The 24,207-nt window shown below is 43.4% G+C and overlaps 1 protein-coding gene across 3 annotated transcripts; it reads left to right on the top strand.

Moving 5' to 3' along the window:
* The first annotated feature begins 4,700 nt into the window (after nucleotides 1-4,700).
* Nucleotides 4,701-23,940, top strand: dhdds (dehydrodolichyl diphosphate synthase subunit). Of its 3 annotated transcripts, none has more exons than XM_033045091.1 (9): nucleotides 4,701-4,780; nucleotides 11,605-11,825; nucleotides 14,683-14,799; nucleotides 15,288-15,430; nucleotides 16,289-16,405; nucleotides 17,245-17,346; nucleotides 17,773-17,887; nucleotides 21,013-21,120; nucleotides 22,592-23,940. In XM_033045091.1, exons 2-9 carry the CDS (start codon nucleotides 11,763-11,765, stop codon nucleotides 22,841-22,843), a joined length of 1,017 nt encoding a protein of 338 aa, XP_032900982.1. In that variant the 5' UTR covers nucleotides 4,701-4,780; nucleotides 11,605-11,762; the 3' UTR covers nucleotides 22,844-23,940. The 3 variants fall into 3 exon arrangements, with proteins under 3 accessions (XP_032900982.1, XP_032900984.1, XP_032900983.1); XM_033045093.1 differs by having other exon boundaries at nucleotides 4,706-4,780; nucleotides 11,616-11,825; XM_033045092.1 differs by lacking the exon at nucleotides 4,701-4,780 and adding an exon at nucleotides 4,791-4,813.
* The last annotated feature ends 267 nt before the right edge of the window (nucleotides 23,941-24,207 follow it).

Raw genomic sequence — 24,207 nt, 5'->3', positions numbered from 1 at the left:
TTTGATTGTTGAGGCCTGTTATGATTGCTGAGTGTTCTTCTGTTATGGATGCCCTTATAAAGCAGATGGGGATCTAGAGCTTTAGTAGTGAGAGATTGAAGATGGCTGGCAGAACTCCAGACAGTTGGTCCTCGCGGGTTTTGAGAATGCAGCCAGGTACAGCGTTAAGGCTGGATGTTCTCCGAGAGTTCACCATCGTGAAGGATCTACACAGGTCAGCCCCGGACACACAGGGGTCTTCTGAAGGTACATTTTGTCTCCCTTTTGAAGTGTGCATAGAAAACGTTGATCTTTCATGGCAGTGATGTCACTGTCACTTGAGTTACTCTGTTTCCCTGTGCAAGACATGATGACATGCAAACCCTGCCGCAAGCTCTGAGCAATTGTGCCTCCAGTTTAGTCCTAAAGTTTCTCTTTCCGCTTACGATGGCCTTCACGAGGTCGTACCTGGACTTGTACACTGGATTGCCTGACTTGAATGCTGCAGATCTGGTCCCATGTAGATTCCAGACCTTCTGGTCCATTGTCAAGTCATTGAATGGTGCCCGGTCTACCAAGTCCAAACAGTCAGGAAGTCACTCCCCTGACCAGTCCTGTACAATTTTCACTGGAGCTGTGCTCATCAGTCGCTGCTTATAGCTTTATGCAGGTTGAATGAGTACAGCAGGCTGGCGTGATTTTCCATGTTGGAGATCAGGTGATATGCGTGTCCGATGATGAAGTAGCATTGATTGCGATTTGTATGATCCTCTGCTGCAGGAGGCATGCTGATGGTAATTTGGAAGTATCTTCTTCAAGCTAGCCATGTTTTTGTCCCTGGCAATGATGGAGAAGGCGTCACTAGATGTCTTCTGGTGTTTGTTGACAACTGTGTGTAGTTCAAGAGCTGTGCGAACATATGATCAGGCCGGGATGTAGACTGCAGACCCTCCTATTTTAATTCCATACTGTCATGCAAAGTGAAAAATATTCAAAGACATGGAAAAATGGGGCTCAAGAAACCTCAAGATGAAAGAAAAGTAAGAATTTTGGGGCAGCATTATGCATTAGACAATCAAGTAAGAGTTGAGCTTACGACCCCCCCCCCCCCCCACCCTCGGCAGTATCCTCATGGCCAACGTGCAGTCCATCGAAAATAAGATTGAGGATGTATGAGCAAGATTGTTGTTTAAAGAAAGGAACATGAGGGAATGCTGTGTACTCTGTTTCACATAAACACAGTTCACCTCCAGCCCCAAAGTTTCTAGATCCATTGCATGAACTGGACGGTATCATCAGGGGAAGGGACAGGCAGCAGCATCTGTTTCATGGTAAACTCTTCATGTGCTTGGATGTGGTGGTATTGACCAACTCTTGTTTCCCCCCCCCCCCCCCACCGGAAACATCTCGCAGTGAAGTGCTGTTCCTTCTACCTCAAGAGAATTAATCTCTGTCCTCTAGACTGCAGTCCGTGTGGAGGAAAATAGAAGGGTTCTTATTTATTGGGTAACTGAGGGAGACACTTTGGTGGGGGGATTAGAGAGTGATGGAAGGGACTGTGGAAAAGGGGGGTGATTACAGAGAGTGATGGAAGAGGTGGACCAGGGAGGGATTATGCAGACTGATGAAACGGTATGGTCAAAGTTTTTTGTGTCCTAGTATGTGCGCAGGTGCAATGCGCCAGACAGCTGGACATTGCCGCATCACCTGTTCTTAATGGCAAAGTTCATCCAGAGCAACATCTTTGACTACATGTCCATCGGGCAGTGGTCAGCACGGAACATCCTGCAAGGTCTGCGGGACTGGAAATTGATGGATCCTGTGGGGTGGTCCCCTGCGCCCAGCTTGTCTGGCGAAACGTCCCATCGTTGGAACTCACCAGCAAGAACCAAGACCTTGGCTGGCTGGCAGGTGGGAAGGGATATAACCTGAGGCAGCCACATGAGTAGCAAAGATAGACATAAAATGCTGGAGTAACTCAGTGAAACAGGCAGCATCTCCGGAGAAAATCTGGATCAATGGGCGTCACCCATTCCTTCTATCTAGACTTCTTATCGAGTCCAAATACAAGATTAGAAGTTGTTCAGCCAGAGCTGAACACACTTCTCGGCATCTGCATACAATGGTGTCTGTCTTGCGCTTGTGCGTGCTGGTGGAAAGATTGGTGGAAACAGGGCCTCTATCTAGACTAGAGATACTATACAGCCTGTTCTGCTGAGTTACTCCAGCATTTTGTGTCTGGATCAAACTCATTTTGTCAGACTAATTATAGCAGGTGTGTAAAAACCGTCCCATATTAAAAGAATTGCACACTCAAGTATCTTTGCTATTAAGAAGGGGAGTGAATGTAAAACCTCCTTGGCTCCGAGAGAAGGCAGGTTGCCATCTCGACCATCAGCATTACCTAATGTATTATTAAACTTAGAATCATTGCCTATTTACGCCTTCCTTTCAATCACTTAAAAAATGGACGAGCTGTAAAACTGAACACTTGTGTGCCAATTGAATACCTGTTCTTTCCACTTGCGTTCAGCCAATTTGTTTAAGCGGGGCAATAATTAGCCTTCAATGCCACAAATCTATCATCAGCTAATAATTGTCTGTAATAAATGTTATGAAGTATCTGCTGGAATAAGGACGTTGTAATTAAATGTGGTCTGTATACAATATTATGTGAAAAGAAAGAGATTAGTTAAAACAAACGTAGGTCCCTTGCAGTCAGAAACAGGTGAGTTGATCATGGGGAACAAGGATATGGCGGACCAATTGAATAACTACTTTGGTTCCGTCTTCACTAAGGAAGACAAATAATCTGCCGGAAATAGCAGGGGACCGCGGGTCAAAGGAGTTGGAGGAATAGAGTGAAATCCAGGTTAGCCGGGAAGTGGTGTTGGGTAAATTGAATGGATTAAAGGCCGATAAATCCCCAGGGCCAGATAGGCTGCATCCCAGAGTACTTAAGGAAGTAGCTCCAGAAATAGTGGATGCATTAGTAATAATCTTTCAAAACTCTTTAGATTCTGGAGTAGTTCCTGAGGATTGGCGGGTAGCAAACGTAACCCCACTTTTTAAGAAGGGAGGGAGAGAGAAAACGGGGAATTACAGACCAGTTAGTCTAACATCGGTAGTGGGGAAACTGCTAGAGTCAGTTATTAAAGATGGGATAGCAGCACATTTGGAAAGTGGTGAAATCATTGGACAAAGTCAACATGGATTTACAAAAGGTAAATCATGTCTGACGAATCTTATAGAATTTTTCGAGGATGTAACTAGTAGCGTGGATAGGGGAGAACCAGTGGATGTGGTGTATCTGGACTTCCAGAAGGCTTTCGACAAGGTCCCACATAAGAGATTAGTATACAAACTTAAAGCACACGGCATTGGGGGTTTAGTATTGATGTGGATAGAGAACTGGCTGGCAAACAGGAAGCAAAGAGTAGGCGTAAACGGGTCCTTTTCACAATGGCAGGCAGTGACTAGTGGGGTACCGCAAGGCTCAGTGCTGGGACCCCAGCTATTTACAATATATATTAATGATCTGGATGAGGGAATTGAAGGCATTATCTCCAAGTTTGCGGATGACACTAAGCTGGGGGGCAGTGTTAGCTGTGAGGAGGATGCTAGGAGACTGCAAGGTGACTTGGATAGGCTGGGTGAGTGGGCAAATGTTTGGCAGATGCAGTATAATGTGGATAAATGTGAGGTTATCCATTTTGGTGGCAAAAACAGGAAAGCAGACTTATCTAAATGGTGGCCGACTAGGAAAAGGGGAGATGCAGCGAGACCTGGGTGTCATGGTACACCAGTCATTGAAAGTAGGCATGCAGGTGCAGCAGGCAGTGAAGAAAGCGAATGGTATGTTAGCTTTCATAGCAAAAGGATTTGAGTATAGGAGCAGGGAGGTTCTACTGCAGTTGTACAGGGTCTTGGTGAGACCACACCTGGAGTATTGTGTACAGTTTTGGTCTCCAAATCTGAGGAAGGACATTATTGCCATAGAGGGAGTGCAGAGAAGGTTCACCAGACTGATTCCTGGGATGTCCGGATTGTCTTATGAAGAAAGACTGGATAGACTTGGTTTATACTCTCTAGAATTTAGGAGATTGAGAGGGGATCTTATAGAAACTTATAAAATTCTTAAGGGGTTGGGCAGGCTAGATGCAGGAAGATTGCTCCCGATGTTGGGGAAGTCCAGGACAAGGGGGAAATCCTTTAAAATCGAGATGAGAAGAACTTTTTTCATACAGAGAGTGGTGAATCTCTGGAACTCTCTGCCACAGAGGGTAGTCGAGGTCAGTTCATTGGCTATATTTAAGAGGGAGTTAGTTGTGGCTAAGGGGATCAGAGGGTATGGAGAGAAGGCAGGTACGGGATACTGAGTTGGATGATCAGCCATGATCATATTGAATGGCGGTGCAGGCTCGAATGGCCTACTCCTGCACCTAATTTCTATGTTATAAACACCCCATGTTTTGTATTATAAATGTTCACATCCCACTTCCAGCATCATCCATCCATTCATTCTGTGTTGACCGGTTTACATCTGTCTGAACCGAGCTCCCTGAGCAAATAGGTCCACAACAAAATGCTTCGATATGAAGGGTAGTGTTAACAGAAGGTAGAAGTTTCACGTCATTCAATCAATGGCTGATTCAATAACTGATCTTGTTAAATACTCTGAAAATGGAATAATAATTGTAGATGCGGAGTGACATCAGGAAGGCGGTGAGACGGTTTGACGCAGGCGTGAGGCTGAGGTCATCACGCAGGCAGCGCCTGGAGCGCGGGTACCGGCAGCTCCGTAAGTGCGGCCGGGGAAACGGGAGGCGGTGAAGTAAGGTTGTCGCTTACCGGGACATAGAGAGAGGGAGGCAGCGGAGTAAAACAATCGGCAGCCGCCGGCCTCAGCGGCGAGTGTGACCGGCTGACTGGCGGCCTGAGCGCGGTGGCAGACGTTGCTGTTCCCCATTGGGCTCCGCCACGGTCAATTAGCAGCAGAGGCCGATCGGTGTTTGGCTCCGAGTGTGGGGCGTGGGCGGGAAAACAGCAAAGGTGGAAGCAAAGATACTAGAACTTTGGTGGGAAGGTATAGGGTGATTTCACGAAAGGTCACTGGATCATAGATCCTCACCCACGTGACCGCAACATTTAACTGGGGTACAAACGTCACTTCCAATACATGTTATTGACGCTAGAAACGCGAACTTTCAAACCTGTTAAAAACCGCGAAAACGGCCCGTATTTGAGCTGTAAATAACTGTGCCAGTCGGGGTGACCGTGAGACACAGTTATCTTACTTTAGAGCCCAGAAGATAAAGAAAAACGAAGGTAAAGACAAGAGAGCGCTGAAGGGAAAATAACAGCGGAAGTTGTTGGCCGTGCAGATATAAATATCGGGAATTATCGCGTTTGCTCACTGCATTTCATCAAAACATCAATAATGCCTTAGTTTTGATGAAATGCAGTGAGCAAACGCGATCATTCCCGATATTTTCGATCTTTATATCTGCACGGCCAACAACCTCCGCTGTTATTTTCCCTTCAGCGCTCTCTTGTCTTTACCTTCGTTTTTCTTTATCTTCTGGGCTCTAAAGTAAGATAGCTGTGTCTCACGGTCACCCCGACTGGCACAGTTATTTACAGCTCAAAAACTAACCGTTTTCGCGGTTTTTAACAGGTTTGAAAGTTCGCGTTTCTAGCATCAATAACATGTATTGGAAGTGACGTTTATACCCCAGTTAAATGTTGCGGTCACGTGGGTGAGGATCTATGATCCAGTGACCTTTCGTGAAATCACCCTATAGGAGATGGCCACTGTGTATGAAGGCACTGCGGATGCTGGTTTACACCAAAGATAGACACAAAATGCTGGAGTAACTCAGCGGAACAGGCAGCACCTGGATAGAATAGCTTTCAGCCTGAAGAAGGGTCGCCACTCGAAACGTCACCCATTCGTTCTCTCCAGAGATGCTGCCTGTCCCACTGAGTTACTCCAGTATTTTGTGTCAATCTTGATAGAAGGAATGGGTGACGTTTCGGGTCGAGAACTGTTCCGCTGAGTTACTCCAGCATTTTATGTCTATCTTTGGTGTAAACCAGACGGCCTTAGGAGGTGCGAGGCCCAATTGGGAACAATTTTGGTGAGCCCCGGGTTTCCAGCCAAGGTCTGTAGAATCATAGAAATACAAATAAAGTCTATTATAGACTTTATATCTCTATGGTAGAATGTGCCTGCGAGTTAATGGACCAAACAGATCTAAGCTACATTTTAATATAAAATCGCATACATGTAAGCCTACAAGTAACAAACAAAATGTGTAGATCACCCCTGAAAAGTACATAGTTCCAATACCACTTGTTTTAGTGACTGAAATGAAAAAGAAAATGTAACTAGATCCTGGAAAACCAATAACTAATGGCGAAAAACCAGTCCAGGCATTACATTTTGGGCTTCTGCCCCATCCTACCCTTTGGGCTTCTACCCCTTCCTAACTTAGTTGTGTGTGAGTGTGTATAGGGGGGTTGCACGCAAGGTCACTGGGTCATAGGACTTGACGCACAGAGCCGCTCAATCCATCTGGAGGACATCTGTAACTTCCGGTATATGTTATTAATGCAAGAAACGCGTACTTTCCTACCTGTTAAAAACCGTCAAAATGTTGAATTTTTGCACTGTAAAAAATTGTTGAGGACGGGGTAAGTGTGAGAGACATGTACCCAACTTCAGAATTACAAAAGTGAAGCGAAATGAAGGTAAAGAGAAGCAGAACTGAAGGGACAACAACAGCTAAAGTGCTTGGCGAACATTGGCCGTGCAGATATCGGAATTGAAAATATTGGGAATTATCGCATTTGCTCACTGCATTTCATCAACAGTAAGACATTATTTGTGTTTTTTCTTGATTCCTTCAGTATCTAAAAAGTCTCAGAAGTGATAAATTTGGCTGTAAACTTTGCTTCAGAGGTGTTTTCTTTTTGTATGTAAAAACCCACTTGAGAACCATGGGCGATTTAAAAATTTTACAGCCAGATTTATCACTTCTGAAACTTTTTAGATGCCAAAGGAATCAAGAAAAAACACAAATAATGCCTTAGTTGATTAAATGCAGTGAGCAAACAGCCAAGCACTTTGGCTGTTGTTGTCCCTTCAGCTCTCGCTTCTTTCTACCGTCATTTCTCCTCACTTTTGGAATTCTGAAGTAGGCTAAATGTCTCTCGCGCTTATCCTGATTTCCATAATTATTTACAGCGCAAAAATTGACAATTTCGGCGGGTTTTAACGGGCCCGCTACGCTGGAAACAATGGTGAGTGCTTACCTGCAGTTCATCGCATGTACTCCACTTGGAGTTGCGTAGCAACGGTACGGGTCATGGGTCCTGACCCGACTGCTATGAAGCCTTCCTATGTTAGTTGCGTGATGTGTGTGTGTTAGTAGTCTGTGCGTGATGTGGGTGTGTTAGTTGTCTGTGCGTGATATGTGTGGGAGGGAAGGAGAGAAGGGTGTGAGGGAAGTAGAGAAAGGAGGGAGAGAAGGGAAAAGAGAGAGAGGAACGAGAGAAAGAAGGGAAGGAGAGAAGAAAAGAGAGAGAAGGGGAGGGAAGGAGAGAAGAGAAGGGAGGGAGAGGGCTGGTGGTAGGAGCAGATGCCGTGGTCCGGGCGAACAGGTGTGAGCTGAGGCTGAGGTTTGTAAACGTTGCTCCAAACCCCGGCCCGACCCTCGCTGCATGTTCACTGCATCTCCCCGGGGAGAGAGAGGGGTGGAGCCGGGGCTGTGTGCGTGAAGCCTGGCGACTGGAGGGGCGGGAGCGTTGCCCCAGGACCGTGAGGGAACGACCCACCTTCCCCTCTCCCCCTTCTCCATTCCCCCTCACACCCCCCCTCCCCACCTACCCCTTTCTCCTCCACCCCTCTACTCTCTCTCTACCCCTCTCTCCACCCTCCATCCGGGGTAGATCTACCCGAGCCGAGAGTAGATTGCTCCCAAGATCCTAGAGATTACTCTGGCGCGGGGCCCAATTGGGAGCAATCGGTCCAATCAGCTTAAGGCCGGCCCTGAGCATCTGCAGTTACTTCCTACACATATTGAGTATAGATGTTGGGAGAACTTGTTGCAGTTATATACAACGTTTATAGCGTATTGTGTTCAGTTCTGGGCACCGTGTTACAAAAAAGAGGTTATCCAGCAAGAAAGTGTACAGAGAAGATTTACGAAGATGTTGCCAGGATTTGACGGCATCAGCTATAGTGATAGGTTGAGTAGGCTGGGACTCTATGCCTTGGAGCGCAGGTGGGTGATTGGTGATCTTATCGAGTTGTATAAAATCATAAGAGGAATAGATTGGGTAGATGCACTGAGTCTCTTGCCCAGAATAGGGGAATTGAGGACCAGAGGACATTTTTTTGGTGAAGGGGGAAAAAATGTAATAGGACTCTGGTGGGTAACTTTCACACAAAGGGTGGTAGGTTTATGGATAGAGCTGCCAAAGGAGGTTGTTAAGGCAGGGACTATCGCAACGTTAAGAAACAGTTTGACGGGTACGTGGGTAGGAAAGGTTTGGAGGGAGGTAGGCCAAACACAAGCAGGTGGCACAAATGTAGCAGGGACATATTGGCCGGTGTGGGCAAGTTTATTCGAAGGGCCTGTCTCATTGCTGTATGCCTCTAGGACTCATTTCAGACTACGATTCTGGGGAGAGGGAGACTAGAGATATGGATGGGTAAATGTGTGTCTTTGGGAGTCTGCTTCCTATTGCACAGGGTAATGGATCAACATGTGTCTCGTCCTTCATTTTCCTTTGGTTATTCTCAGTTTTGAATGTATAATAACTTGGGACCCACAGATCTTTGAGGTCTCAATCATGGAACATAGAACAGTGTATGAGTCTGAAGAAGTGTCTCGACCCGAAACATCACCTATTCCTTCTCTCCGGAGATGCTCGCCTGACGCGCTGGGTTACTCCAGCTTTTTGTATCTATCTTCAGTGTAAACCAGCATCTGCAGTTCCTTCCTACACATAGATCAGTACAGCGCAGGAACAGGCCGTTCGGTCCACCGTGTCTGTGCCATATATGATGCCAATATAAACTAATCTCATCTGTCTGCACATGATCCACATATCTCCATTCCCTGCATATCCTTGCTCCTATCTCAAAGCTACCACCACTGGCAGTGCGACCATGGTACCCACCATCCTCTGTAAATAAAAACTTGTCCCACACATCACCTTTAGCCCCTTTCACCATAAGGCTATGCCCTCTAGTCTTTGACGTTTCCACCTTAGGATAAAGATTCTGACTGCTTACCATATCTATGCCTCTCATCATCCTATATATTCCCAACAGGTCTCTCCACAACTTGATAACAGCAAAGTCTGTGCAACTTCTCCCTGTAGCCAATACCTTCTAATCCAGGCCGTATTCTGGTAAACCTCTTCAAAGCTTCCACATCCTGTAATGGGGCGACCAGAACTACACACAAAATTCCAAACGTGACCTAACCAAATTAACGTAAAGTTGCATCATGACTTCTTGACTCTTACACTCAATACCCTGATCAATGAAGGCAAACATACCAAATGCCTTCTTACCCACTCCAGCTACTTCATTTACCACTCGTAGGGAGCTATGGACTAGGATCCTCAGATCCCTCTGTATGTACATCAATGCTGTTAAGGGTCTGGCCATTGTCTGTACAGTTTCTCTTTGCATTCAGCCTTCCAAAGTACAACACCTCATTCTTGCTTGGATTAAACTCCATTTGCCATTTCATTGTCTAATTTTATAGCTGATCTCTATCCTGTTGTCTCCTTCCTCACAGTCTGCAACTCCACCCATCTTGGTGTCATCTGCAAACTTAAATGGCTTGCCTCTCAATCTAAGAGTGTTTCCTTGTTCAAGATCAGCAAACTGCAAACATTTCAAAACATTTTATCATGGTGCCCAACTTGAGAGACTTCTTTGGATCTATCATTCGGTCTCCTCTAATTATGTGTGATATCATTATCATTTTTTAACCATAATACAGACCTTCTTGGTTATCTGCTCTCCAGTTTGGAAACTATGAAACAGTTTCTTAGCATCTGTCCTGTTAGTGCTCTCTTTTGGTATCTTGCAAGGCTCAATGAGATTAGTTGTCATTCTTGCACATTTTAGTGAATGTTAACCAATTATATTCAACTTCTTATAGTTGCAACACCCCATATCTCTAGAATCAATCAGAAAGGGCTGAAAGGAGTCCTGATAGAGATCTTTGCCGTTGCAGAGAAAGAAAAGTCCTGCCTTCTGCTCTTCAATATGTCAGAAAATTCTTCACAGACAACAAAGACCTTTTAAAGTTAATTAATGGTGTAAAGTAGAAACTATGGCACCCACAATGTGCATAGCAAACTCCACAAAGCAGCAGAATGATAATGACCAGATGACCAGTTTTTAGCAATGTTGTCAGGGTATTAGTTAGATATAGAAATTGCACTATTGGTGGGAAAAGTTCAAGAACAGTATCACTAGTAACTACTTAAAGAGTGATTGGAATATGGAGCATGCAACCAACCTCAAGTGTTAGTTGAAACAAACAGCATGAATGTATTTAGAGGAAACTAAACAGACACATGCGTAGAAAGTTGTAATGATAGGATGAAATGAAGGAGGAGGCGTGTGTAGAGCTATCGACCTGAACGCCTTTTTCAGTGCTGTTCATGACAGAATCATATGGTAAAAAAGAGAGTCTTGCAATTCTAAACTGTAGTGCCCTTCAGGATGTACTGAGACTTTACACAGCTAGTGAAGGACTGTTAAAAGATAGTTGTTATTGTAATAGAAAGAATAGCAGCAAATTTGTTCATGGTAAGTTTCCAAAAATACCAGGAATAGTCTATTTTTAGTGTTAGTGGTCAGGATGCTGAGTATAACAACACTGATATTTGAAATAGTGTTGTGAGATCTTTGATGACCACCTAAAAAAAAAAAACACACATGGGGGTCCTATTTTAAGGTCCAATTTGACAGATGACAGTGTAACTCTTCCTCAATACTGGATTGAATGTGTGAGGTAAGCATTTTTATGTTCAGGTATTTGGGACTTGTCTTCCAAATCTTCAGATCCAGAGATGGTATTGTTGCAGGAAGGCGTTATCAGCTTATTATGCTTATGCTGCCTTTTGGAAGAGTTGTCCATTCAAATTTTCAGGAGAAGTCTGCAGATTAATCCATTTGAAATACATTTTTAATTCTCTTTGAAAGTTCCTAAGCAATCTGCTTCTGCCATCAATCCAGGCTGTGCATCCAAATCATCATGTCTTTCACATCTGGTTCTTTCTCTAATGGTTTTAAATGTGTGATCTCAAGATATTTCTCCATTGACAGAGAAAACCGTTTCCTCCTATTGGCTCTTTGCTGAACCTTAAACATTAAACGTATGAATTAAAATTCCTCTTAATGTTCTCTGACTTTATTCCTCATTTCACCTTGGCTGAGATCTACTCTCATTAAGGCATCGCCTCCATCTTAAAGTACAATATTCAGAATTGTGCTTAAATTGTAAACAATTATATAAATCCTTGTGGAGATTGGGGAAACTGAATTGACTTCTATTTTTATAATCGTGATATTTCTGGTCTTCCCTTTAGTGAATAATTAGCTTCCCTCTAGCCTGAATGCTAGCATCCTGCAGGAGGTCGGGATGCTCCGTTGAAAAGGAGTGCATCACCTGATCCTAATCAACTCGTCTCCCAGTTTATAGAATACCACTGATTCTGTGTCTGCATTGAAAGCCATTCAGCACAGTATGGCTTGGATCCAGGAAGCAGAGCTGAACTTTGTAGAGAGGTTGTGTGCATCCGTTCTAAAGGTAAATGTATTAATTTCTTTTTAAGGAGATGGAAAGTCAAGGGATTCCACTAAGCATGAAAATTAATCACTTAATTTTTTTAATCACTTTTATTTGTGCATTTATTTTCTATTTCAGCCCTCTGCTTGAGAAGCTAGAGTTGCTGAGGCATAGCTCCTCTGTTCATTTGGAGTGCAGCAATGAATCCACTAAAGAATAGCTGTGGCAGAATCTCTCCCTATAAGTGTAGTCGTTGCATGTGATAGGCATCACTGCTGTCATGTGTTGTTGGTGTAGACTCACTGCATACATAATTGAGAATAAATACTACTCATGTGACCTATGGTGGTATAATAGGTTCTCTACTGAACTGATCTCCAAGAGACTAAAAACAAACGCTGAAAGATCTCAGCCAGCCCAGCAGCATCTTTGGAGAGTGAAAATAGTTAATCTTTCAGTTAGGCAAACCTTCATCCGAGCTGAGAAAGTGAACATGAGTTACTCTGAGTAACAGGAAGTGCGGGAGGGTAATAGGTAGAACAGAGGGCAGGTCAGTAATGGGATGAAATTGTGGTAATGTCTAATTGAATAGCCATTTGAGCTTCTTTGAGTAATATGTTGCCATTGTTGGGAAGTCAGGGTATGTTGTATTGACTGGCCCATGGGACAAGTAGAATTGGTCAAAGAAAGTAAGGTATCTGAAGTCGGAGAATTCAGTATTGAGACCTGTGTGAAAACTGAGGTGTGGTCCCACGAGCCAACATTGGGCCTCTTTGTAACAGTGTGGAAGGCCACAGACAGTGAGATCAGAAACTTAGGATCTGGACTCAGAACTTCAACGTCTTTCCATGGATCCTGTCTGCCCTTCCCAAGGATTTCAGATTTCCAGCATCCACACGATTTAGCGTCAGTTCTTAACAGTTTTCTCTGGGTGTGGGAAATCTAGTTGTTTTTTGCAGGTCATAGTCATATTCAATCCTGCATTTCATAGAGAGGATTGTTCACTGGTATAGGACAATGCATCGAGCTAGTTGATCTGGATTTCAGTGATTGGTTTCTCAGTGTATTATCCCACGTTAAAAGTACCTGAATAATTAGTGGAAACAAGGAACTGCAGATGGTGGTCGACAAAAAAAGACTCAAAGTGCATTTTGGGTCAGGACCATTCTTCGTACTGAAGAAGGGTCTCGACCTGGAACGTCACCTATCCATGTTCTCCAGAGACGCCGCCAGACCCGCTGAATTACTCCAGCACTTTGTGTCTTTACCTGAATAATTAGTCAGAAAATCCTTCATAGGAGTGAATCCTCGAAAAGCGCCTGGACCTGAAGGTATACCCGGTCGTGTTCTAAAAACCTGTGTGGACCAACTGGCTGGAGTTTTTACGGACATTTTCAACCTCTCACTTCTGAGGTCTGAGGTTCCCACCTGCTTTAAAAGGGCATCAATTATACCGGTGCCCAAGAAGAGCAAGGTGACGTGCCTCAATGACTCGACCAGTGGCACTAACGTCTATGGTGATGAAGTGCTTTGAGAGGTTGATCATGGCTCAAATCAACTCCTACCTCGACAAAAACCTGGACCCTCTGCAGTTCGCTTACCGCCACAACTGATCAATGGTGGATGCGATCTCCACTCCGCTCTGGACCATTTGGACAACAAAAACTCATATGTCAGGCTGTTATTCATTGATTACAGCTCGGCATTTAATACAATCATCCCCTCCAAGCTGGTTACCAAACTTGCAGAACTGGGTCTCTGCGCATCCCTCTGCAATTGGATCCTCGACTTCCTCATTCACAAACCACAGTCAGTTCGTATTGGTGGAAATGTGTGAGCCTCAATAATAATCACCACGGGAGCACCTCAAGGCTGCGTGCTTAGCCCCCTGCTGTACTCGCTCTATACTCATGACTGCGTAGCCGGTCATAGTGCGAACTCCATCATCAAGTTCGCTGACGATACCACTGTTGTGGGACGTATCACTGATGGGGACGAGTCAGAGTACAGAAGTGAGATCGACCGACTGACCAAATGGTGCCAGCACAATAACCTGGCCCTCAACACCAGCAAAACCAAGGAACTGATTGTGGACTTTGGAAGGGGGAGGATGGGGACCCACAGTCCCGTTTATATCAACTGGTGGAAAGGGTCAAGAGCTTCAAATTCCTGGGCGTGCATACCTCTGAAGATCTTTCCTGGTCCGAGAACATTGATGCAATCATAAAGAAAGCACATCAGCGCCTCTACTTCCTGAGAAGATTACGGAGAGTCGGTATGTCAAGGAGGACTCTCTCTAACTTCTACAGGTGCACAGTGGAGAGCATGCTGACTGGTTGCATCGTGGCTTGGTTCGGAAACTTGAGCGCCCTGGAGCGGAAAAGACTACAAAAAGTGGTAAACACTGCCCAGTCCATCATCGGCTCTGACCTCCCGTCCATCGATGGGATCTATCACAGTCGCTGCCTCAAAAAGGCTGGCAGCATCATCAAGGACCCACACCATCCGGGCCATACACTCATCTCCCCACTACCTTCAGGTAGAAGGTACAGGAGCCTGAAGACTGCAACGACCAGGATCAGGAACAGCTGGTTCCCCACAGCCATCAGGCTATTAAACTCAGCTCGGACAAATCTCTGAACATTAACAGCCAATAATCTGTTTATTTGCACTTTATCAGTTTAATTATTCATGTGTGTATATATTTATGCAATGGTATATGGACACACTGATCTGTTCAGTATTCGTGCCTACTATGTTCTGGTGTGCTAAAGCAAAGCAAGAATTTCATTGTCCTCTCAGGGACACATGGCAATGAAACTCTCTTGAACTCTTGAGTTGTTTTACAGGGAAGAAACATTTAATTTCTATTCTGCAGGTTGGTCCAATGCCTAAGCACGTGGCCTTCATCATGGATGGGAATAGACGATTTGCCCAGAAGTGTCAAATGGAGAGAGCAGAGGGCCACTCCCAGGGTTTTGAGAAACTGGCTGAGGTAACAGGCTGCACCAGCTTCATGTGTCAAATGCTTATTTGTGGCATTAGTGCATAAGGACACCTGTTCTTTATAATCTGGTGGTGTGGAAGTATCTAGGGAGCTTCTGATTTTTTTGATTTTTTTTTTCCGTTTTTTAAATTCTTTTATTGGAACAGCAAGCATCTTTTGGAATATTGTCTGCCCTCTTGAAAATCTGTTTTTAATATATAGTTTATTTTTGAAAAGTTAAAATTGGGTTCAGCAAACAAAATATCAGGACCTCAATGTTCCAGGAGAAGCATATTAACTTCCTTCCTGATAAATATCAGACTTTTGGATTGATTATTTGGATCTGACAGATTGAAATGAGACTCCAAATCATGTTATTTAGAGATCTAATAAAATCTTGAGTTAGAAGTGTAGAAAAACTGGGAGGTTTTGACAGGATTTGAGTGCTGTGCACTGCTATTGCACTGAACTGATACCAAGTTGTTGTTCTACTGTAGACCCTTCGGTGGTGTTTGAATCTGAATATACGAGAGGTGACCGTTTACGCTTTCAGTATTGAGAATTTCAAACGCTCCAAAGAGGAAGTGGATGGGTTGATGGAACTTGCACGGCAGAAGTTCACAAGACTCCTTGAAGAACAGTAAGTTTTCAGGAAATTACACCACATTGTATAGCTATGCACAATTGCCGACGAGTTAGCACGCAACAAAAGCTTTTCACTGGATCTTGGTACCTGTGACAATAAACTAAACTGAACTAAATAACAGGTTGCACTCCATGCCATAGCCAGAACATTATTTTACTACTACTTTTAATAGTATTTTGGCAAAGGTCCTGTTCCTGCACCTTAGCAACAATTCCTGTCATTATAGACAATAGGTAAGAAGGAGTAGGCCATTCGGCCCTTCGAGCCTGCACCGCCATTCAATATGATCATGGCTGATCATCCACAATCGGTACCCCGTTGCTGCCTTCTCGCCATATCCCCTAACTCCGCTATCTTTAGATTGGAGACCATACGCTCTGTCCAATTCTTCTTCAATGGTTAACCCTGATCCCTTACTCAGGAGTGGCAAGGCAAAGAGCAGCAGTGATCCTGTTGTCTCTGTATATAACTCGTGGTCACGAGGGAGAACTCCAGCTCTTAATCTTATCTTATCGCTGAGTTAGAGTTCATGCATCTCATCCATATAGATCCACCTCTGGACATTCTCCTTGAGTCTGCTCATATCCATGTGTGCTTTAATGCCACTAAAAGTACCAGTGACTGAGGAGATTATCCCTTCTAACACCTAAAGAATAGAACTCTGCTAAATGTTCCTTTTAAATTTTAATTAATTAAAAGATACTTTATTTTTAGTACATAGAAGCTGGAATGGAAAATCACAATAGAATCTGCATTATTCCATATCGGTGCTGCTTCTCCTAGATAAGAAGTGTAAATGTTCCTGTAGTATATATTAATAATAAATGAACGGCTTTAATTTTTGTTCACAAGGGCGAATTTGAAGAAGCACAGTGTTCGTATCAGAGTCCTAGGAAACCTGAGCTTGTTGCCGGGTGATATTCAGGAGCTGATTGCACAGGCAATGCTAGCAACACAGAGTTATAACAAGTAAGGATTTCTACTCTGTATACTTGTGCATATAACAAGTTAAATCCTTGTTACATCAGACCATGCGGGGGGTGAGGGGAATGGTGTCCATTCCAGATTGTCCACCATAACCAAGTAATCCAAGGGGTGACTTTGTAAGGTCTGCAAAGATCCTCAAAACCGGCGCTCGAGGCAGAAACGGGAGAGAAAGTTGTGTTATCGGATTAAGCTTAGTTTAGAGACACAGTATGGTAACAGGCCCTTTGGTCCATTGAGTCCTTGCCAACTATCGATCACCCGTTCACACTACTGTAGTTCTGTTACCCCACTTTTGCATGCACTCCTGACACACTAGATAAATAGTCTCTGGACACAGAGTCTAATTACCAAAATGACTCGAGCGTCTTTGGGATGTGGGAGGAAACCGCAGCAGCACACAGACGGCACCCGAGGTCAGGATCACATCCGGGTCTCTGGCGCTGGGATGCATCAGCTCTACCCACTGCTCTGCTGTGTCGCCCCACAGATAGACAAATCTTCTAACTTATTAAACCCCAGACCCCAGAATTAATGGCGTTTCCCTGTCACTTCCTTCTCCAGGGCAGACATTCTGCTGGCAGAGGTTTATCAGACATACAGTAAATCTCCATTTTATGCAGCCATTATATAACTATTTTCAATCCTGAAGTTTCCTGACCTGCCCAATACGAATGGATACCTCAGTTACAACAGATTTCAATTGCTATAAGCAAAATCCGTTATAATGAGGTCTGTAAAAGCAAAGGTTTATTGTACGACTGTCTTCCAAGCACTCTAGCAGGAATGGATGTAGTTCCATTAATGGTTTGGCTTTATTTCAGATGTTTCCTGAACGTGTGCTTTGCCTACACCTCTCGGCATGAGATCACCAGTGCTGTCAGTGAAATGGCACTGGGAGTTGAGGACGGGTTACTAAGACCCAGGTAATATTCCTTCACCAGGTGCACACGGAAACAGAGAGGGGTTAAGTCTCCCCCACTCTGTGGTAGACAGGGTCAGTAGTTGAGCTAAGGAAGATTGGAACTAAACATTGTGGAACCTGGGGAGTTGGTGGATAGTAACTCCCCAGGTGTGAGGATGGGAATAAACAGTGGGGATATTGGTGGGAGCAGAGACTGGACAATATTAAGTATAGAGGAGGTGAGGGAAGAGTGCCATGTAGTGGTGGGGGAGGTGTTGATTAGAAAGTGCTGGTTGTGGTGTCTGGCAGAGGGAGGGATAGTTTGGGAGATGAAGAGGACAATTCATTTTGACTGGTGGTTGTGTTAATGATGGTGCACTTCAAGGATGTTGCACCAGTGTTTCCTGCACTATTTCAGGGCAATAATCTCTGATATTTTGTGTCCTAGTGACCTTTCTGAGACTTTGCTGGGCAAGTGCCTGTACTCGAGCAATTCCCCAGACCCAGACCTACTAATTCGGACATCTGGAGAGGTTCGTCTCAGTGACTTTCTGTTGTGGCAGGTAAGGATATTACATGGGAACATCGTTTTATTCATTTGTTTACAAATTCTCATCAGTTGACCCATTCTGCTAATTTGTGATGAACATGCATTCTGCGTTTGGGAATCGTGCATTTTGAGCCTCTATCAAAGATTTTAATAACTAAATGCACAAGGCAATCTGTAAGGGATCACAAGGATTGAAAATTCTCATATTCCAGATGACTGTGAAACATGCAAAAATTAATCCATTTTAGGCAAAACTCTAATCACCAAAACAGAAAGCATCGCACAATCCATTTTTTTTACAGTGTTGGAGAATGCATTAAACACCATCTCTTTAATTTTATTCGTAACATTTAAGACTTTTTGTTATTTTAAACATAGTGATGGAACTGGTTTGATTGTGAATACTGAAACAAGACAGGTGAACACATAAAATCAATTAACCCCTCAAATAAAAACAGAAAATGCTGAAATACTCAGCAGTTTAGGCAGCATCTGAGGGAAGAGAAACGGAGTAAACATCTGGTGTAGGAGATTCTTCATCTGACAATATAGCCTGACCTGCTGAGTATTTCCAATATTTTCTGTTTTAGCTTTTAATTTCCAGCATCTGCAGGGTTTTGATTTTCAATTAATCCCTTAAATTTGTCCGTGAAATCCAGTGAAATTATTACTGCTATGACCTAACTACATATCCCTTAATATCTTTGGCTGATAAAAATGTATCATTCTGAGTTTTTTAATTAACTGATGAACCAGCATTGAATGCCACTTCCAAAAGAAAATTCCATAGTTTTACCACACTTTGGAATTACTGGCTGAAACTTTATTTTCTTCTTTTGTTGCACCCTTGGGACCTGACAATGGAAATTGTGATACCAAACCAGCATCTTCCTCGGAACAGAACAGTTTTTAAGTATTAACACTGCCCCGGGGCTACGCTGAGGTTGCAAGAACTGCCTGTAACCCAACATTTCTGTAAATTGGCTGAAATCAATCAATCAATCAACCTTTATTGTCATCTTGCAAAGCAACAATTGTACAGTGCAAAATGAGAAGACGTTTCCCAGGGAATACCGGAACATCGCACATTAAACTTAAACATTTCACACATAATAACAGTAAAAACAATCCAGTCCCTGATGGAACAGTATAAATAGTTAAAAGCAGGTAAAACAGCAACATTAAAATACAGTAAAAACAGTCATTAAAATGTCCAGGGCAGCTGATTTGAGTGGCCAGTGCCAGAGTTATTAAATTGCCCATGCAAAGCAGCAGAATCGGGTGGAGTGACTGTTTAGCAGCCTCACAGCCTGTGGCAGGAAGCTGTTTAGCAGTCTGGTAGTCCAGGCTTTGATGCTACGGTATCTCTTGCCTGATGGCAGGAGATCCAGGTGTGTGGGGAGGGGGTGCAGTTTGTCCTTAGCTATTCTCAGAGCTTTTTTCAGACAGCGGCTCTGGAATAGTTATCATCTGAGATTGCAAACGTTGCACAGATTAGTATAGATCTGCTAATTTTAGATCTTGGTTAGATCTTAGTTGGTTCTAGGTTGGATCTTGGTTAGTATTAGTTATTCAGCACAGATCTGTACTACAGATTCAAAACAAGGGAGCTGTCAGACCACAAAATGGCGGACCAGAGTTTTAACTTGTATTTTTTTCCCTAAGATTACACCTAATGGATCTGGCTCTAAATTTTAACACGTCTCCCAGTCACAGATTCTCCAACCAAACTTTTATTATCAGGAATTTGGATAAACTCTTCACTATTCTGTCACGTAAGTCATTAATAATTTGGTGAATAGGTGCGACAACAATATAAATGCCACTGGTCACTTTAGTCACCTGGAGTAAACTCCTATCATCCCAGTTGTTCCTTTTGCTGTTGAACCTATTTATGACAAATGCAAATAGCTGGAAATTTGAAATAAAATCAGAAAATGCACAAAATACACTGCAGGTCAGGCAGCATCTGTGGATGGAAAAACAGCTGATGCTTTAGGTTAAATACCTTTCATTAGAATTAATCGTTTTCCTAACAACAGGTCCTCCTCAGTTTACGAATGCCCGAGTTATGTACAGCCGTACATACTATCCAGTGTTTGGGAGACCTGTGGGATGGCTTTGTTACTGCTGGTGGACTGCAGATATCCTCTGCTTGTGGGAAATTGGTTGGCGGCCACATTTACGAGTTGCGAATTGTTCAAATTATGAACAATTCTTAGGAATCGAACACTAACACAACCTGGGAAGGGCCGTAGTACGACAATTTGCCATAATTTCTATAAGTGTCATCTTTGGCTATTAATCTCTTGTGGTTTAGGTTTATTATTGTCACATGTTACAGTGAAAAGCATTGTTTTTGTACGGTATCCAGTCAAATCAGATAACACTGTACATAAATACAATCAAGCCAAACTCAAGTACAATAGTTATTTACAGGTGCAGAGAGATTTAAAAGAGTAAGGTGATTGTCTTGGATGATAGTAGATCCTCCTCTGGGATCAGCACGTAAAGAGTCTCCATGCTCCAGTGATATAATGGACTAACAAAAACCTCTGTTTGCTCTTATGAATAATATGTATGGTCTCATCCTTATTTGATGCTACTCAAAACAATTCAAGTTGGATTCCCTTTTATGTTTGCTGCCAATTTTTTTTTCCTCTCGTGTTACCCTTTGTCTTTTTTTTTTTTTCCCCCTCTGCCCTACACTTCCTGCAATTGCCCTGGTTCCCTAGAATATATCATATGCCTTAATATTTTTTTTCTCCTATCCTTTTTAATCCTCCAAAGAATCTGGCTTTAATTTTCCTTCCTTCACCTTACCCAACCTCCTCATAGGAATGGCCCAACACTGCAACTAAAGCATCTCCACTGTACAGGCCGCCCATTGTTTCATTACTGATTGTTTACCTGCGAAGATTCAAGTCCAATTTACCCGAGGTCCACGTTGATTCGTTGAAAAAGCAATCGGGTTATTCCATTCACTAGATTTCTCCTTCAGCTTACTCCAACTCCTCCGAAGGGCAACGACAAATTTTTATCCACCATCCTTTCGGGCAGTGCACTCCATTTTTGCTTTTCAATATTTTATTCATTATTTCCGATCATTAATTGAATAATGATTGTTTGCCGTTACAGACCTCTCATTCATGCTTGGTGTTCCAGCCTGTGTTGTGGCCAGAGTATTCTTTCTGGAATCTGTGTCAGGCCATATTACAGTATCAGGTCAACTATCCCGCCCTTCAGGTGAGTGCTCTTCCCTTGTAACATTTGTTGGGAATGAAAGGATGGCATTGAAGTGTAGTGGATACGGAAAGAGGAACAAGAAAGTGAGATTTCTTTGTTACCTTGGTCCTGCAAGATGCACTGAAACCAAACAAACGAAGCTTCCTCAGTTGAGCAATCAATCTGCACATGTAGCCACAAGAAACTGCGGATGCATGAAGCTTGAGCAAAAACATGGAGTGCTGGAGGAACTCAGTGGGTCCGGCAGTATCTGGGAGGGAATTTACTGGCAACATGTCGGGTCTGAAGAAGGATCCTGATCCAAAACGTCGCCTGTTTATTCCCTCCCCAGGTGCTGCTTGACACGCTGAGTTCCTCCAGCACTTTGTTGAAAATTCATATATCTGCAGTTCCTTGTGTCTCCAAACCAATAGTACACAGCTCAAATAGTTCCATCCCGGAGTTTACCGGCACCATTAATGCTCTTCAGATGGATGAATTATATGTGAAGGTTTCAACAACCTTATTGAATTTGTTTAAAAGTCGCTAAGGTCCCATGTCTTCAGCAGGACCTTAATGATTTTTTAAACAAATTCAGCTCTAGAAACCATCGCTGGCAATTCAACTATCAGATGAGGATTAATGGCGTCTCTCTTGCCCAATTTAAGATGTGCACAGTTGGTTTGTAGACACAAGGAACTGCAGATGAACAGGTGATGTTTTGGGTCAGGACCCATCTTCAATGAATGAATTATACTTTATGAATGAACGAGACTAAGAGTCCCAACCCAAAACTTCACGGGTCCCTCAGTGTCTCGTGGCTGACTCTCAGTCTGAAGAAAGGTTTAGACCCAAAACGTCGCCCATTCCTTCTCTCCAGAGATCTGCCTGTCCCGCTGAGTTACACCAACATTTTGTGTCTATCTTCACCTGCTCATTCCCTTCACGGATGCTGCTTGACCAGCTGAGTACTTCCAGCAATTTGTAGAATTAGTCTGTAATGTATGACGTCTAGTTTTTGTAGGGATTACAGTTGTTATTTAGACATAACTGCCTACCATATGGATACTGTAGGTTGGTCTTTTAGTAACAATCACATGGGCGGCATGGTGGCACAATGGTAGAGTTGCTGCCTTACAGGGCTTGCAGCGCTAGAGACCCTGGTTTGATCCAAACTATGGGTGCTGTCTGTACAGTGTTTGTATATTCTCCCCGATTCCACATGGGTTTTCTCCAAGATCTTCAGTTTCCTCCCACACTCCAGATGTATGGGTTTGTAAGTTAATTGGCTTGGTTTCAATGTAAATTGTCCCTAGTGTGTTTAGGATAGAGTTAATGTGTAGGGATCGTTGGTCAGCTTGGACACGGTGGGCCGAAGGACCTGTTTCTGCTCTGCATCTCTAAACTAAACACAGAATCATTCAACAATAAATGTATAGACATCTGCCAAATTTAAGTTTTGCATGTGAGATAAATTAACTTTCTTTTTCAGAAAGCAAAAATGTTGCAGGAGGCAGCATATCAGCAGCAGCAGTTGGACGTAGACCATACCTGTGTACTGGAGCAGACACAGCCTGGCAAGGCAGGGGAGATGGGAGGCACAGACTGCAAACAGGAACAAATCCTAAAGTATACCAGGGAGCGGGAGGAAAGAGTCTCCAACTTTCTACTGGAGCTAGAGAACAAAAGGAAAACATTTCTCACAGACCTTGTTAAGGGCTCCACACCATTTCTACGTGTTTAGGTCTTGTTAACATAAGACAATAGAAAGAATACCCATTATGTAAGTTGGTGAAAAATCATGTATCTGTGGTGGGACTGATGTTGTTGATCCAGTTGGCTCCTCTATCCATTAAGCACGGAGTGCTGAATGCGGGATCTCATCTCTTAATTCCTTTCTAACAGGTTTCTCACTCCTGATTAATGAGCTAGTGAAGTGCAGCTGCCTCCTTATGTATGTAACATTAAGAAAAAGTGATGGCTTGGATGGCTCCCAACGGAAATGCAAATGGCTAAAATCCTGTAGCCACACTATGTTGCGAGATATCATACTCTGACATGGAGGTTGAATACCTTTTAATTTCCTAGTGTCTGGTGGAATGGAAATATGTAATAGCCAGACTTTTGTGCCAACCTGGTGCTAAAGATAAAATATTACGGTGCTCTTACCATAAGTGACATTCTGACTCCCTCCCACTGTTGTACCCACCAATTGTTTGCAATTTGAACTACAGCAACCATCCCAGCGCTGGTGTTGGTCCTCTATCCTTACCTCAACAATGATTTGAAACAATCTGTTACCAATGTCTCTTTCCCCCCCATTAGTAAAACTTGCCACTCTTGCACCACCATCATCAAGATGATCGTGGTGGCAGTTTGATCCACCAAAAAGCTGCCGTCCCCCCCCCCCCCCCCCCCCCCAACTCCTCCCATGCAGCAATCTGTGATCACAATGGTTGAATGATGTTTGTGTACAGACAATAGCATGTTCTGTAACCCGCACATTAGAACTGGAACTCAAATTGCAATCAGTGGCAAATTAATCTCATCAAAATCGTGCACTACTGGGAGATGCAAGTCATGAGTAATCTTGCGGTTCCCATTTCGGTTAATTACTTTTTCAGGTGAAAGCTTTAATATTTTAGAAATGTGATGCAAAATATTTGTACAGATCCTCTCATGTGGAGTGCATTATTACAAGAAATGTTTCTCCTTTGCATGAATCAGTATCATTTTACGGTCTGCTTCAAGCATTGTCTATTCCGGTCACAGAATGGACTTTGCATGCAGTTTCTGCCTGTTCTGAGATTAAAAATTATGCCAGAATAATATTAAATTCAATTGCGTGTAAAGTATTTATATTTTCACCAGAGATTAGATGTATTAATGTGTGCTGGACAACTGAATATGTCCTTAAATTGATTTCCCAGTAGCGAAGGGAAAGGCCCGTCTGCAATTCCAAAATGGCTGTACACGAATAAGACACAGCCCTTTTTGGCCCCTTTACCATTTTAAAACAAAAAAGATAATGGTTGACCTTTTACTTCTGTGCCACTTTCTTCTACTAACTCCAGAGACCATAATACCTAAAGCTCTTTTAATATCTAT

This window comes from Amblyraja radiata, chromosome 27, assembly GCF_010909765.2.
Source record: "Amblyraja radiata isolate CabotCenter1 chromosome 27, sAmbRad1.1.pri, whole genome shotgun sequence".
In the NCBI taxonomy this organism is placed as follows: Eukaryota; Metazoa; Chordata; class Chondrichthyes; order Rajiformes; family Rajidae; genus Amblyraja; species Amblyraja radiata.
This window is presented reverse-complemented; position numbering and strand designations above follow the sequence as displayed.